Source organism: Phascolarctos cinereus, unplaced genomic scaffold (genome assembly GCF_003287225.1).
Source record: "Phascolarctos cinereus isolate Bilbo 61053 unplaced genomic scaffold, phaCin_HiC Scaffold_4;HRSCAF=312, whole genome shotgun sequence".
In the NCBI taxonomy this organism is placed as follows: domain Eukaryota; kingdom Metazoa; phylum Chordata; class Mammalia; order Diprotodontia; family Phascolarctidae; genus Phascolarctos; species Phascolarctos cinereus.
Window position 1 is genome coordinate 674,885,016 of NW_027555847.1, and position 13,865 is coordinate 674,898,880.

The 13,865-nt window shown below is 43.3% G+C and overlaps 1 protein-coding gene across 2 annotated transcripts in view; it reads right to left on the reverse strand.

The window, feature by feature from the left end:
- TMPRSS9 (transmembrane serine protease 9) overlaps nt 1–13,865 on the reverse strand; it is a 105,125-nt gene that overhangs the window by 25,912 nt on the left and 65,348 nt on the right. For both annotated transcript variants that reach the window (XM_021008871.2, XM_021008869.2), the window contains exons 7-11: nt 12,469–12,582; nt 7,973–8,144; nt 4,357–4,631; nt 4,103–4,239; nt 517–847 (exon numbers count right to left, since the gene is read on the reverse strand). In XM_021008871.2, the coding sequence (XP_020864530.1) occupies nt 517–847; nt 4,103–4,239; nt 4,357–4,631; nt 7,973–8,144; nt 12,469–12,582 (1,029 nt within the window). The remainder of the gene's footprint in view (nt 1–516; nt 848–4,102; nt 4,240–4,356; nt 4,632–7,972; nt 8,145–12,468; nt 12,583–13,865) is intronic.

The window sequence follows — 13,865 nt, forward strand, 5'->3', positions numbered from 1 at the left end:
ATGATCCTAGTTAGAAGATCATTGGTGGTTTTGGTATAGTGGTTAAAGAGTAGGTCTTGGAGCCAGGAAAATCTTGGTTCAAATCTTGCTTCTGACTCATAGGGTCTATGTGGTCCCTGGCTAAGTTACCAGAGGTTCTTAACCTTTCTGTATATCTTGGACCTCCTTGGTAGTCAGTCTGGTGAAGCCAGTGGACTCCTCAGAATAGTTTTAAATGCATAAAATAAAATACATAGGAAACCAATTATATTGAAATACAGTGTTTAAATATTTTTAAAAACAAGCTCCTGGACCCCAGGCTGAGCATCATTGCTCTGGACAGCTCTCAAAGTTGTAGAGAGTTTCTCCCTCTGGGAGGTTCCTCTACCAGTGGAAGTCCAGTCCTTATCCTGAGTCATTATTATTAGTGTCAGTATGCCGCTGTGCTGGGGAGTGGTTCTGAAGAATCCAGCAGCTGTTCTGAGCTGCTGACATAGAGCCCTCATTCCAGCACCTGTCAGTGACCTTGTAAATTACCTTGTGGCCTGGAAGTGGTGCCTGGAGAGAGAGACACTGTGTCCAACTCAGTGCTGGTGACCAGCTTGGGCTTGGTGGTGATACTGGTCATGAGCCTTTCTGTAGTCAAGAGCCAATCACTGCTGGTGGTGGAGGAGTCAGGAAAGACAGCTGGTGCGCTGACAGTGGGGGCTGTTGAGATGGTCTCCAGAATCCAGTCTCGAACCTTGGTCACACGGACATAGACCCCCGGCCTCCGAGCTTCTGCACAGCCGATGCCCCAGCTTACAATGCCAGCAAGGAAGAACCTCCCTGAGGGCTCGTCACAGACTAGTGGTCCTCCTGAGTCACCCTGTGGGCAAAAGTCACAGATTTGTGTGGGTCCCAAATGGCTTCTGTGATCCGCTCAAAACCCAACTTGGTTAAACTCTGATGAAGAAATCACCTTCCACTCCCCACTTTGGGTTTCCCCATGCAGGAGTCCTATGGAAGTGTTTATGCTGGGTGAGAGGCACCACCCATCACAGAGATAAAGGCACCATTTTGGGGATGGATGGTGGAGTGTGTGTGTGGGGTCCAGAGGTAGGATATAGATCAGGATGACTGGTGATGGCTCCTACCATCTTAAACTCAATGTGCACTAGACATCTTTTTTTTTCTTTTTCTTTTTTTTTGCAATTCTCTGTATTTCTTTTCATAAACAGTATTTTGTTTTTTTTTTCCAATTACATGTAAAGATAGTTTTCAACATTCCTTTTTAATAAGATTTTGAGTTCCAAATTCTCCCTTCACCCTTCCCAGGACAGCAAGCAATCCAATATGGGTTATACATATGCAATCACGTCAAACATATTTCCACATTAGTCTAGTTCAGCTCAAAAGGAAGCTGGATCTCAGTGGGCCCATAATTCAAAATAGATTGCTCCCCAACCCTCCCTCCCTGGGAAGGTCTAATCAGGAGACATGGCTTCCATTCCTTGGTTAGATGTTATTTTTAGCAAGTTGCTGTGTTCCCACAGAAACCACAGGGCCATAGAATTCGAAACCAGGCTGGCTGCTCACCAACCAGGGGAACTGAAACAGACAAGGTCCAGGGGGAGTCCAATGGCAGGGAGCCAAGGAACACTATTGGGTCAGCATGGAGCCCCTGAACATTGCTCCAACTTGAGGAGGTCCCATGACCCTGCTCCAGGACGGGGGAGGATGCTGAGAATCACTTAGCCAAGGCTTCCCAGGCTTGGGCTGCTCAGTCACTGCCCAGGCCACGTGTATATGAAGACGAAATCAATCAGCAGGTATTTGTTAAGCACCTACTATGTGCCAGGCACTGGGAACCAAGAAAGATCTGGCCTCACATCCTGCCTCTGACACTAGCTGTCATTTAACTTTTCAGAGCCTGAGAGCTTTTCTATAAAATGGGAATAAAGCTATGGAAGGCAGCTGGTCTGTGTCTGAACTTTTACTGGCTATGACCAGAGCTAATCATAGCTTTAGGGCTACAAGGGACCTCAGGGGTCATCTGGTTCAACCGTCTCATTTTGCAGATGGGGAAACTGAGGCCCAGAGAGGTAAAGGGATTTACCCAGGATCACAAAGGTTAGGTGTGGGATTTGAACCCAGGTCCTCTGACTCCAGGGTCAAAGTACCATGATGCCAATCCTTTCCCTATCTATTCTGGGTAGGTCATGGCAGAAACCTCTTTATTTTTTTCCTTCTAAAACCTGAGGGCAATTTGAAGTACGAAAAACAAGAATGAGAAAGATACATGCCCTCCCCCGGTACCTTGCCTGCTAAGTGAGGCTGGGAGTTTTATATGAGCCTATGTCTCTGAAGATTTCACAAACCTTGCTGGGCTGTTGGACAGGTGAGCTGTCATTACCGTTCCTGGCGACCTTTTGGTCACAATAAGGAAAAATCCCTTGTAAAAGGATGGGGTTGAGCAAGATGGCCCCTAAAATTTCCTGTGGCTCTAGATCTGTGATCCCGTGATCCCTGGAGGCCAGGTCGACACAGGAGCTACAATTCACTTAAAGGTTCAAGACGTGGCCAGGGGAGTATTTTCCTCATTAAAAACAACAGCAAACAACTTGGGTTCGGTTCACCGCTCCGTCACTTACTAGTTGTGATGGGTTGGGCAAATACCTGCCCTTTTCTAGGTCCCAGTTTTCCTCTTTACCAAATGAAGGGACTAGACTAGATAGATGGTCCTTTAGGTCTTTCTTGGCTCTGCACTTCTTTGTTTTGTGTCCCTCCAAGCTCGGACATTCTGTGTTCTATGTTCAGCACTTCAGTGCCTTACATGGCAAACCACTGGCCCACAGGAGTGAGTTAAGCCTCCATCTTCCTATTAGGGAGTGGCTTAGGCACAAGGAAGTGCATCTTCATGAAGCAGATGATAATTGTTATAAGAGGCAGTGTGACCCAGTGGATAAAGGGCCAGCCTTGAAGTCAGGAAGGGAATAAGCATTTCATTATTCTTTGGGGTTAAGTGACTTGCCCAAGGTCACACAGCTAGTAAGTGTCAAGTGTTTGGTCTGAGGCCGCATTTGAACTCAGGTCCTCCTGACTTCAGGGCCAGTGCTCTATCCACTGTGCCACCTAGCTGCTCCCATTAGGCATTTCAACTGGTCACCTAATATAGAGTGAATGAATACAGAGGCAGCTGGGTGGAGCAGGGGTGTATTTAGAGTCAGGAAGGCCTTGAGTTCAAATCTGGCCTCAAACACTAGCTATGTGACCTTGGGCAAGCCACTTAAAACTTTGTCTGCCTCAATTTCCTTATCTGTAAAATCAGGATAATGATAGCACCTCCTTCAAAAGCCCCATAGAAGTGACAGTTATATTGTCAGTTTTCTCATCTGTAGCACGGGGATAATAATAGTACAGTCAAGTCAACAAACATTTATTAAGGACCTACTATTGGACACACTAGGGCAGCTAGATGGCTCAGCAGATAGAGCACTGAGCCTGGAGTCAGGAAGACCTGAGTTCAAATCCAGCCTCAGAAACTTCATCGCTGTGTGACCTTGGACATTTAACCTCTGTTTGCCTTAATCCCCAGGAGAAGGAAATGGCAAACCACTCCAGTATCTTTGCCAAGAAAAGCCCCTGGACAGTGTTGGCATGTTGTGGTCAGAGGGGTTGTGAAGAGTCAGATATGCCCAAACAACAGCATGTGCCATACTGACTGCTAAGTGCTGGAGATGCAAAGACAGACAGACAGATCAACTGATATCACACGGAAAGTACTTTGCAAACCTGAAAATGCTCTGTAAATGCTAGTTATCGTTATTATTATTATTATTATTATTATTATTATTATTAGCTAGGCAACTAGTGTGCCATGGGGGACCAAGTGGGGATTACACTGTGAGCTCTTCTGCTTCTTTTTGTATCTCCAGAACTTAGCCTGATGCCTGGCATACAGTAGGTGCTTAACTCATGTTTATTGGCTGACTGGTATAGAGAGGCTTGCACGCCAGCTACCGTCTCGTAATGGTAGCGGGTAGTTTATAGGAGTCACTAGCCTGTCTCTTGGGATTTGATAAGGTGAATCTCTGATCCCCAATAAAGAGGGCTATGCTCTCCCCAGAGGCCGGCACCTCACCTGGCAGGAATCTACCTTCCCGTCCAGGTAGCCAGCACACACCATCCGGTCTGTGAGCGAGTTGCTATAGAGGCTTGCACACAGTGCCTGGTCTAAGAGTTCCACGGTTGCCTTCTGGAGGACCTCAGGTTTCACCACTAAGGAGGAAAGAGAAAGCAGACAAACAGTCTCAGGAGCACCCTCCCAATCTCATTTGGCCTTCTCTTTGGGCTGAGTTCTTTAGCCACCGCACCCCCTGCTCCCACAGTGCTTACAGAAATCTTCCTTCAGGTAGCCCCAACCAGAGATGAGACATTTCTTCCTGGGAGGGAAGATGTGAGTGGCCGAGGGGAGGCACACTGGCTGGATGTGGCTGGTGAAAGGCAAGGGACTGCCCAGCTCAAGGACGGCCACGTCGAAGTCTGCGGTGTCTGAGTTATAGAAGGGGTGCTTGATGATCTGGGCGATGTGGGCCTTCACAGTGCCAATGTCAGAGCCGCTGAGGAAGGTGGTACCAGCATAAGCCATCCAGACTGTGGGGTCCTGGAATCTAGGGGAGCAAACCACCAATCAGACTACCCTCCAGTCATCCCTCTGGGTACTTCAATCACTCTACAACTTTAGAGAAATGTTCTTCTCAGATTTGGAACTGTGTCCACAAAGCTATTACACTGTGCTTACTCTCTTACCCTAGGCCTGTACCCCCAAAGAGAGAAAGAAAGAGGAAAGGGACCCATGCATACAAAAATATTTATAGCAGTTTTTTTGTCTTAGCAAAGAACTGGAAACTAGGAGGATGCATCTCAAGTGGGGAATGTCTCATCCTGTTAGGGTACATGCATGTAATGGAATACTTTAGTGCTGTAAGAAATAATGAAGGGTTTCAGAGAAGACTTGTAGGAACTGATGCAAAGTGAAGTACGTAAAACCAAGAGAACAATTTATACAAAAACAACCACGTTGTAAAGATAGACAATTGTGAAAGACTGATCTTCATCTATGTTTATAATTTGATTCACAGATTCACTCAAAGCCTTCAGTGTCTGCTCTTCCTGGGTGCACTTTAAGAATTTTGTACTTGTCAATCCAAATTATATTTTTATGTTGTTGGAGAAAGTCTCAGCGATATGAAGGTGAACGTGCTTTTCAGTGGAGTGATAGAACAATGTCATTGTCCGGTCATTTTCAGTCATGTCAAATTCTTTGTGCTGCCATTTGGGGTTTTCTTGGCAAAGATACTAGAGTGGTTCACCATTTCCTTCTCTAGCTCATTTGACAGATGAGGAAACTGAGGCAAACGTGGTAGAGTGACTTTCCCAGGGTCATATAGCTTATAAGTGTCAGAGGCCAGATTTGAACTCGGGAAGATGAATCTTCCTGACTTTATGCGTGGCACTATCTCTACTGTGCCACCTAGACCAGGATATAATGATGACATCCATGGTCAAGGAGTGCATATGATATTTTCTCTTGTTTCTTTTCAGATTTAAGCAACTCTTTAATCTCCATTCCTTTCATCTAATTTGTATTTAGTAATGAAGTGAGGAGGAGGAGAAGGAGGAAGATGATGGTGGTTCTATGGTACTTTAAAGTTTATAAGGTGTTTTCTTCACAACTGCTGGGAAAGTAAATTGTTGTCCCCATCTTGCAGATGGGCAGAGGCTCAGACAGGTTACGTGATTTGCCCCAAGTCACATAGCTAATAAATGTCAGAATTAGGACTTTGAATGCATGTCTCCCTGAGTCCGTTGTAATTCCATGCAACTCTATCCCACTTCAAGTACTAACTGCAAAAGCTTCTTTTTAAAAAAAATCCATTTTGCTTCCTTTTCTCCCTTTCTCCAAACTTGACTTCCCCTCTCTGTTTCTCTGGCTGCCCTCTGTTGTGATTTCCCCCCCTTCCCCCTTAGTCAAAATGAACAGCCGTGTAGCCCTCTGGCCTGGGGACCTGTGTTACATGGGTGAAGCGGCCTGCCCAGGACCACACAGCTAGTCAATGTCTGAGGCTGGATCTGAACGCAGGAAGATGAGTCTTCCTGACTGCAGGCCTTGCGTTCTATGCACTATGGTGCCACCTAGCGGCCCATTTTATGCGTTACCTAATGTTTATGATCAGAGGTTCCTTGAACAGGGTTAGTTTTTCTTTCTTCTGTATGGAAAGGAGACGCCTTGTTGGAGGGAACCTTTTAAAGTGGTGCTTTGTTCTTCTAAATCAAAAGCTGTTTCATAATCAGTGAACAATAAACACAGTGAGCTCTTGCATCCTTCTCCATCTCTTAGTTGAAAAAGGGCAAAGGTATAGTAATTATAGAATATCTCTTGTGAAAGCCTACCTAATCCTTTCAAATGCCCTCAATTTGTGCATAGACGTAGACGAGCGGAGATATGTATTTTACAAAATATTTATGAGGAGTTATTGGTGGCGTACCAAGTGCTTTTTTGGGGGGTATTATTAAGGTTCAAGACTTTTTTCCGTGTTTTTGATATCTTCCCTTCCTGCAGATGCCTTGTGAGCTGGTCTGTTGGCCCCTCACGATTGCACTGCCTCCAGCACAGATGGATCTCTTCTTTGTACACGTAGTACAACCTGGCTGCTTTTCCTATCTTTGTTCAGTTTATTGCTATTTCTACTTACCTCAAAAGCATGTCTAGGACTGTAATGTTAGAGAGTTCCAATGTGGTGAAACCAGTTGCACCTATAAACAGATTGTTATAAAAAGTTTTTGCAGATCTTTTACATTTTTCTTTTGGGTGTTGTCCTTTCATTTTCATGCTTATATGCCTTTGAAATGACTTTGTTTAGATGGGTCTCTTGACAAAACTCCTTAAACAAATTTTTACCTTTACTATTTTATTGTATTACCTCAAAAAAGCAGAGAAGAGTGGGGGGAATAATAGTAATAATAATATCATTTATAATAATAGCTAGCATTTATATAGCTTTATGGTCTACTGAATTCTTTAAGATTTGCATTTGTCACAACCAACCCTATGAAATAGGAAGTACAAGCATTATGATCCTCACTGCACAGGTGAGGAAACAGAGGCTCAGAGAGGCATAATAATAATAGCAAAAACAACAATAATAATGATTACAATGCACATTTCCATGGTGCTTTAAGGTATGTAGAACACTTTGAGGTAGGTAGTAAAAGTATTGTTATATTTCTACACTATTGTAAGCTCCTCAAAAGTAGAAATTATGCCTTGTCTAAATCTTATATCTCCTCCCCCCCCCCAGTACCTTACACAGTACTCTGCACACAGTAGACCTTCAATATTTGTTGAATTTGTATCCCTATTTTTACAGATGAGAAAACAGAGTCAGAGAAGTTAAGACTTGCCTTTGGTCCCACAGCTAGAAAATGTCGGAGCCAAGACTCAGACTCAGATCTTCTGAATCTAGAACTGACCTACTTCCCGCTATATCACACCAGTTCTCTAGGTCACACATGTTGGAAGTGACGGAACCTAAAGTCAAAGCCTGTTCTTCTGATTCTATGTAGCACTCTTTTTCCCATACCACAATACAGAAGTCATATGGTACAGACCTATATGCTATAAGACAACAGAATAAACACAGTATTCATAGAGTGTTATGGTAGAAGGGATTGTAGAGATCATCTAATTCAACAATCCCATTTTGCAGATGAGGAAACTGAGGTTAAGGTCACATATCTAGAAACAGAGCCATTGGAATCTGAACCTGTATCTCCTGACTATAAATTCAGTGCTTCATTCTCAATACTTACCTTCTCATGCCACATCTTAATTCAATATGGTAGAAAGAGGTTTTTTTTTTTCAGTTTGACTTTAGTGGGAAATGGTGGCCATTCTGAGCCCATTTGAGAGGTGGGTGGATGAGGAACTGGTGACATTTAAGGAGCTTACTCGTTGAAGCAGTGAGCTGCAGATACCAGCCATTTGGCACTGAGGATCGCTGCCCCACAGAAGTGCTCATTGTGTTCTCGAAGGCTGATTTGCCATGGAAACTCCCCCCTGGCAGCCTCCATTCCTCCCACAATCCTGTTGGCTGATTTCAAGGCAGGTCGGCCTCCACAATCTGAAAAAGACAAGACCTTGGACTTTCATCATCAGGAACCTGATAGCCTGTTACTGAGAAGATCCCACAAAATCACAGATTTGGAAGAAACCTTAGAGGCCATGTTATACAACCCACCTCTGAGAAGGAATTGACCTCCCCAAGCAGTCCAGCTTCTATGTGAAGAACTCTGGCTTGCTTCTGTTGCTATGCCACTACCATGACTGATATTGTCCTTGCAGTCCACTGATACCTCCAGGTCTTTTTCAGCTGAACTCATTTAGCTATACCACCCCCATCCTGTACTTGTATTTGATTCTTTGAACCCAAGTATAAGACTTTACATTTAACCCTACTAAATTCCATCTTGTTAAAATTAATCCTTTATTCTAGTCTATTGAGACTTTCTAAGATACTGTCTGACATTCAGTGTACTAGCTATATTGCTTCAATAAATATTTCAGCCATTTCGTTGTTGTTGTTCAGTTGTGTCCAACTTTTCATGACCCCCTCTGGGGTTTTCTTGGCAAAGATACTGGAGCAGTTTGCCATTTCCTTCTCCAGCTCGTTTAATAGGTGAGGAAACTGAGGCAACCAGGGTTAGATGACTTGCCCAGGGTCACACAGCTAGTAAGTGTCTGAGGCCAGATTTGAACTCAGGAAGTTGAGTCTTCTTGACTCCAGGTCTGGCACTCTATCCGCTGCAACATTCAATGCATGAGCTATATTGCTTCAGTAAATATTTCAGCCATGCTTTTACCCAAGTTATTGACTAAAATGTGGAACAGTATGAAGAAAAGCGCAGATGTGTTGTGAGGACATCATTAGAGACCTCTAAGTTGACATCATCCCATGAATTCTTTGGGTACAGTTGTTCAGCCAGTTCTAAGGCTACTCAAACGTGCCAATAGTTGACCCATGTCCCTCTGCCTTGTCCACAGAATTACAAAATGGTAGAATTGGAAAGGACCATGTCCATCTAAGTCCAACCCACACACCAAAAAGAATCCCCATGACTGCATATCTGAGAAGTGATCATCAAGCCTTTATATGAAGACCTTCAATGAAGGGAAACCCACTGTCTCCAAGGCAGCCCATTTCACCTTTGGATAGCTCCAAGAGTTAGGGAGTTTTTCCCTGAGATCCAGCCTAGATCTGCCTCTTTTCAACTTCTACCTACTGTTCCCAGTTCTGCCTCATGGGGCCAAACAGGACAAATCTAATCCTCTTCCAGTACTCAATGACTGTGCTCATATATCCCCTGAGTTGTCTCTTCTCTGGGGTAAGCGTCCTTTGCTTCTTCAACCAATCTTCATATGACATGGACTCCAGGCCCTTTGCTATCCTGGTTGCCCCTCCCTGGACAATCTTTATGTAATCAATATCCTTCCTAAACTGTGTCACTCAGAATTGAACACAAGACTGAGGCAGGGTATATTGGGGTTAAAAGCACAGGATTTAGAGTCAGAAGACTGGATTTGAATCTCAGCCCTGCCGCTTACTATCTGTGTAACCTTGAATATGGAGTAGAATACAGCGGAACTATTGCCTCCTTGTTCCTTAAGTTATACCTCTCAATGCAGCATTGATGTTGATGTTGTTGTTGTTGTTTTTTTGGGGGGGCTGCTATATCACACTGTTGATGCCTTTTAAGCTTGTGGTCCACTAAAACCCCTAGATGTTTTTCAGACCAATTGGTCTCTAACCATAACTTGTCCATCTTGTACTTAGGAAGTCTTATTTTTCTATTGTTATTATTTTAGTGTAAACAACTGAATATACACAAATGTAGGGAAAGTATAATGCTGGGTCCTGAGAACACAGAGACAAATGGTCCTTACTCTCAGGGAGCTACCTTATACATAGGGGGTAGGGAGAACATTAAGATATGATATGTAGAAAATAAGTAAAAACAAAAAGTAATCTGAGGAAGAAAGGATAATAAATTGGGAGGGGTATTAGGAAGTGGCACTTGAGATGAGCACTGAAGGAAGCTTAACATCCTGACAAATCGAACTAATGAGGATACATATTCTAGCTGTGACGATATGAAGGTTCAGGAACTGGTCCATAGAACACTATGTTTAGGGAATAACTAGCAGGTTGATTTGGCTGGAATGTACATGGAAAGTCTGATTATTTTAATGCAAGCATGAATTTATGTTTATCCTTATTACATTTCATCAGGAAAAACATGAAAAATTTTTACACAAAACCCGTGGCCAATTGTATGAATCCCATCCCCTACTAGGCTCCTCTTTACCTCAAACATGTCTGTCTCTATCTTTCTCCTTATTTCATTTCCACTGGTTTCAGAGAGAGAAGTGCCCTTTCTCCTTAATACCAATTCTCCCTTGTATGCTTTAGTTCTCATTCCTTCCTATTTCCTAAGAGACTGAGCTCCCCTACAAATCCCTTCCCTCTCAATTATCTCCAATGACTCTGCAGACCCAGGAAGGCCTTGACTTTCATGAAAAACTCTCACTTGGCTGTAGCACTGGAATGCATTTTCACTTCTTTTTCCCTCCCGAGCTCCCAAAGAAAGGTACACAAATCCAAGTCTTTTCATGGACTTCATGGTTCTTGACCTCACTGCAGCATTTGACGCTACAGAAATGTCTCCCTTTCCTGTGGCTCTTTTGATAAGCCAACATGTGAAGGATCTGTGATTTTACCAGTGTGAGAACTCTCAGTGTAGGAACTCTCTTCACTAACACGGATCACAATCCAAGAAGCTTTGAAGCTTAGAGAGGTTACATGAACTAGGTTTACACAGCTACTGAGTATCAGATTTGGGATTGGAACTCAGTTCTTCCTGACTCTAAGACCAGCACTCTTTCCACTATTCCATGCTGGTGCTCAGTGCTTCTGTGAGATCACATTTTAATAGTCTCTGCCATTTCTATAGCATTTTGCTCACAAAATCCCTATGAGGTAGGTAGCACAGGTATTATTATCCCCATTGTACAGATGAAGAAACCAAGGCAGCGTGTATTGGTGTAAAAAGCACAGGATTTGGTGTCAGAACCTTGGATTTGAATGTTAGCTCTGCCACTTACTATCTGTGTGACCTTGAGCGAGTCTCCTCAACACTTTGACCTCACTTTTCTCATCTGTAAAATGCTTTGCATGTAAATACTTTGTATTTATTAACTGTATATTTTAATGTAACATTTATTTATAAATTTATATACTTGCATCTAGCTACTTTGTATTTATTAAGTGTATATTTATATAGTATTTATAATTTTATATACTTGCATTTAGCTACTTTGTATTTATTAAGTGTATATTTTTATATAACATTTATTTATAAATTTATATACAGTGTGTCCCCAAATTCTTAGTGCAAGTTTAGGCTTGAACAGCTTAAAATTGCATTAAGACTTTTGGAATACCCTATATTGATGTTTGTTTCTGTTTTTATAGTTACGTCTTCCCCATTAGAATTGTAAAGCTCTTTGAGAGAAGAGATTCTTTCATTTTTGACTTGTCTTTGTATTCCCAACTGCCAGGACATGCCTAATATGATGTTCACTAAATGCTGATTGATTGTTAATTGACCTCTAGTCCCTTTCAGCTCTCAGCAAGATCCTCTGAAATGACTTGTCCAAGGCCACGCAGCTTCTAGGTGACAGAAATGAAAATCGAACCTAATTTTCCAGTGTTCAAATACAGAACCATTCCCATGGTACTATGCTAAGTCCATGGGCCAGTATTCTGGCCTTGCCAAGTATCTCTTTTCTTTCTCCGTTGCAGGCACCATGGATAGAGCTCTGGACGTAGAGTCAGGAAGACCTAGTTCAGATCTTACCTTGGACACTCACTACTTGTATGATCTTGGGCAAGTCACTTGACCTCAGTCTGCCTCAGGTTTCTCATCCTGGGGGATGAGAATGGGGATAATAAGAGCCCCTACCTCCAAGGGTGGTTGTGAGGATCAAATGAAGTAACATTTGCAAAGTGTTTTGCAATAAGCACAATGTGTGTGCTCCTTATTATTATTACTATTATTATTGTTATTATTATTTCTGCTATGGGGGTATTTCCTAAGATTAAATCTTGGTTCCTTTTCCCTTTCCTCTTGCTGTTTTCTCCAGCTCCAAATATCAGCTTTATGCAGCTGATTGTGACATCTGGCCACCGGGGGTTGACCTGAGTTTCAATCCCCGACCTCCCCATGTCCTCACCATTTCCCCAAGAGTCAAGTTGGCCCTGCCCCTGTCCCAGGCTGAGATGTCTGGGGGTGGGGTACACAAGCAGTTTACCAAAAGAAGCCCTGAAGTTGTGGCCCCCTCCCCTGCTCAGTTCTCTGTCAGAGAAAAAGAGGGTGGGATTGACTGACCACAGTGGGCTTCATCAGAACCATCGGAGCAGTCCACTTTGCCGTCACATTCGGGATTCACTTTGGACACGCACTGGTTACTCTGGCAGGCAAATGCATTCCCTGGACAGCGCCCTGGGGACAGAGAAGAACCCAATCACCACATTCTTTAATCACTGGCTGGTGTCCAGGCCTGCGAAGCTCGCTGTCCCATAGGGTCCCTCTCTTCCGGTAAGATGCAGCTTAGGCGCCATCTTGGCCTGAAGCCTGGCCTGATTCCTCTACCCCAGCTGCTGGTGCCCTCCCTCCCAACCTGCCTTGAATTCTGTTACTGTGTCTGCATTTACTCACTTTATATTTTTGCTCTCTGTATAGTTATTTTCCCCATTAGAATGTAAGATCCTGGGGGCAGGGATCTTTTCATTCCTTGTGCTTATGTCCTCATTGCCTTGCATGCTGCTTGGCACACAGTAGATGATAATTAAGAAAGACCTGTTGATTGATTGATTGACTATTCTCCTTCCTTCTTTCCACCTTCTGCCAAAATAATCTTCCTAAGGTACATGTCTGACTAGGTCACTCCCCTGCTCCTAAATCTTCAGCTGTTCCTTCTTAACTATAGGATAAAATATAAACTTCTCCGTTTGACATTTAGAGTCCTTCCCAACTTGGCTCCAACCTACCTTACCAGACTTATTTCATATTATGCCCCTTCTCTTGTTTCAGTCAAAATGGTCTACTTCCTATTTCCTAAACTCAGGAGTTCTTATGGATGTATGGTATATAGTCCATGGATCGATTTTGGGAGATCTATGAAGTTGGGTGGGAAAAAAAATTACATCTTTGTTTTCACTAACTTCTATCTGAAATTTAGTATTTCCTTCAATTATGAATTTTAAAAACCTCATTCTGAAAAATGAGATAATATTTTTCAAGCACTATCTACACCTTAAAGTGTCATATAAATGCTAGCTATTAGCTTTTCTTAGCTATTAGAAGGGGGTCTACAGACTTCACCAAACTGGTTGTCAGAGGGTTCCATCCTGTCACTGTCCTTCCTAAAACATGGCCCCCAGAACTGAACGTAGAGCTCTAGATGTGGGTGAATCAGGGCAGCCTGAGTTGACATGGTGATGGTCCTGCCCTGGTCCAACCACCTCTAGAGTGCTGGGTTGTGTTCTGGGGGCCATTTTAGGAAGGAGGTTGACAAGATGGGGAGCACTTGGCTAGGGTGATTAAGGGCTTTGAACTCCTGCCCATATGAGGACCTTTTAAAGAACCTGGGGATGTTTAGCTTGGAGAAGAGCTGACCAAGGTGGAGCATGAGAGCCATATTCAAGTATTTGAAGGGTTGTCATAAGGATGAAGTTCTGCCAAGTCCCACACGGTAGAACTGGAAAAAATGGGTAGAATTTACA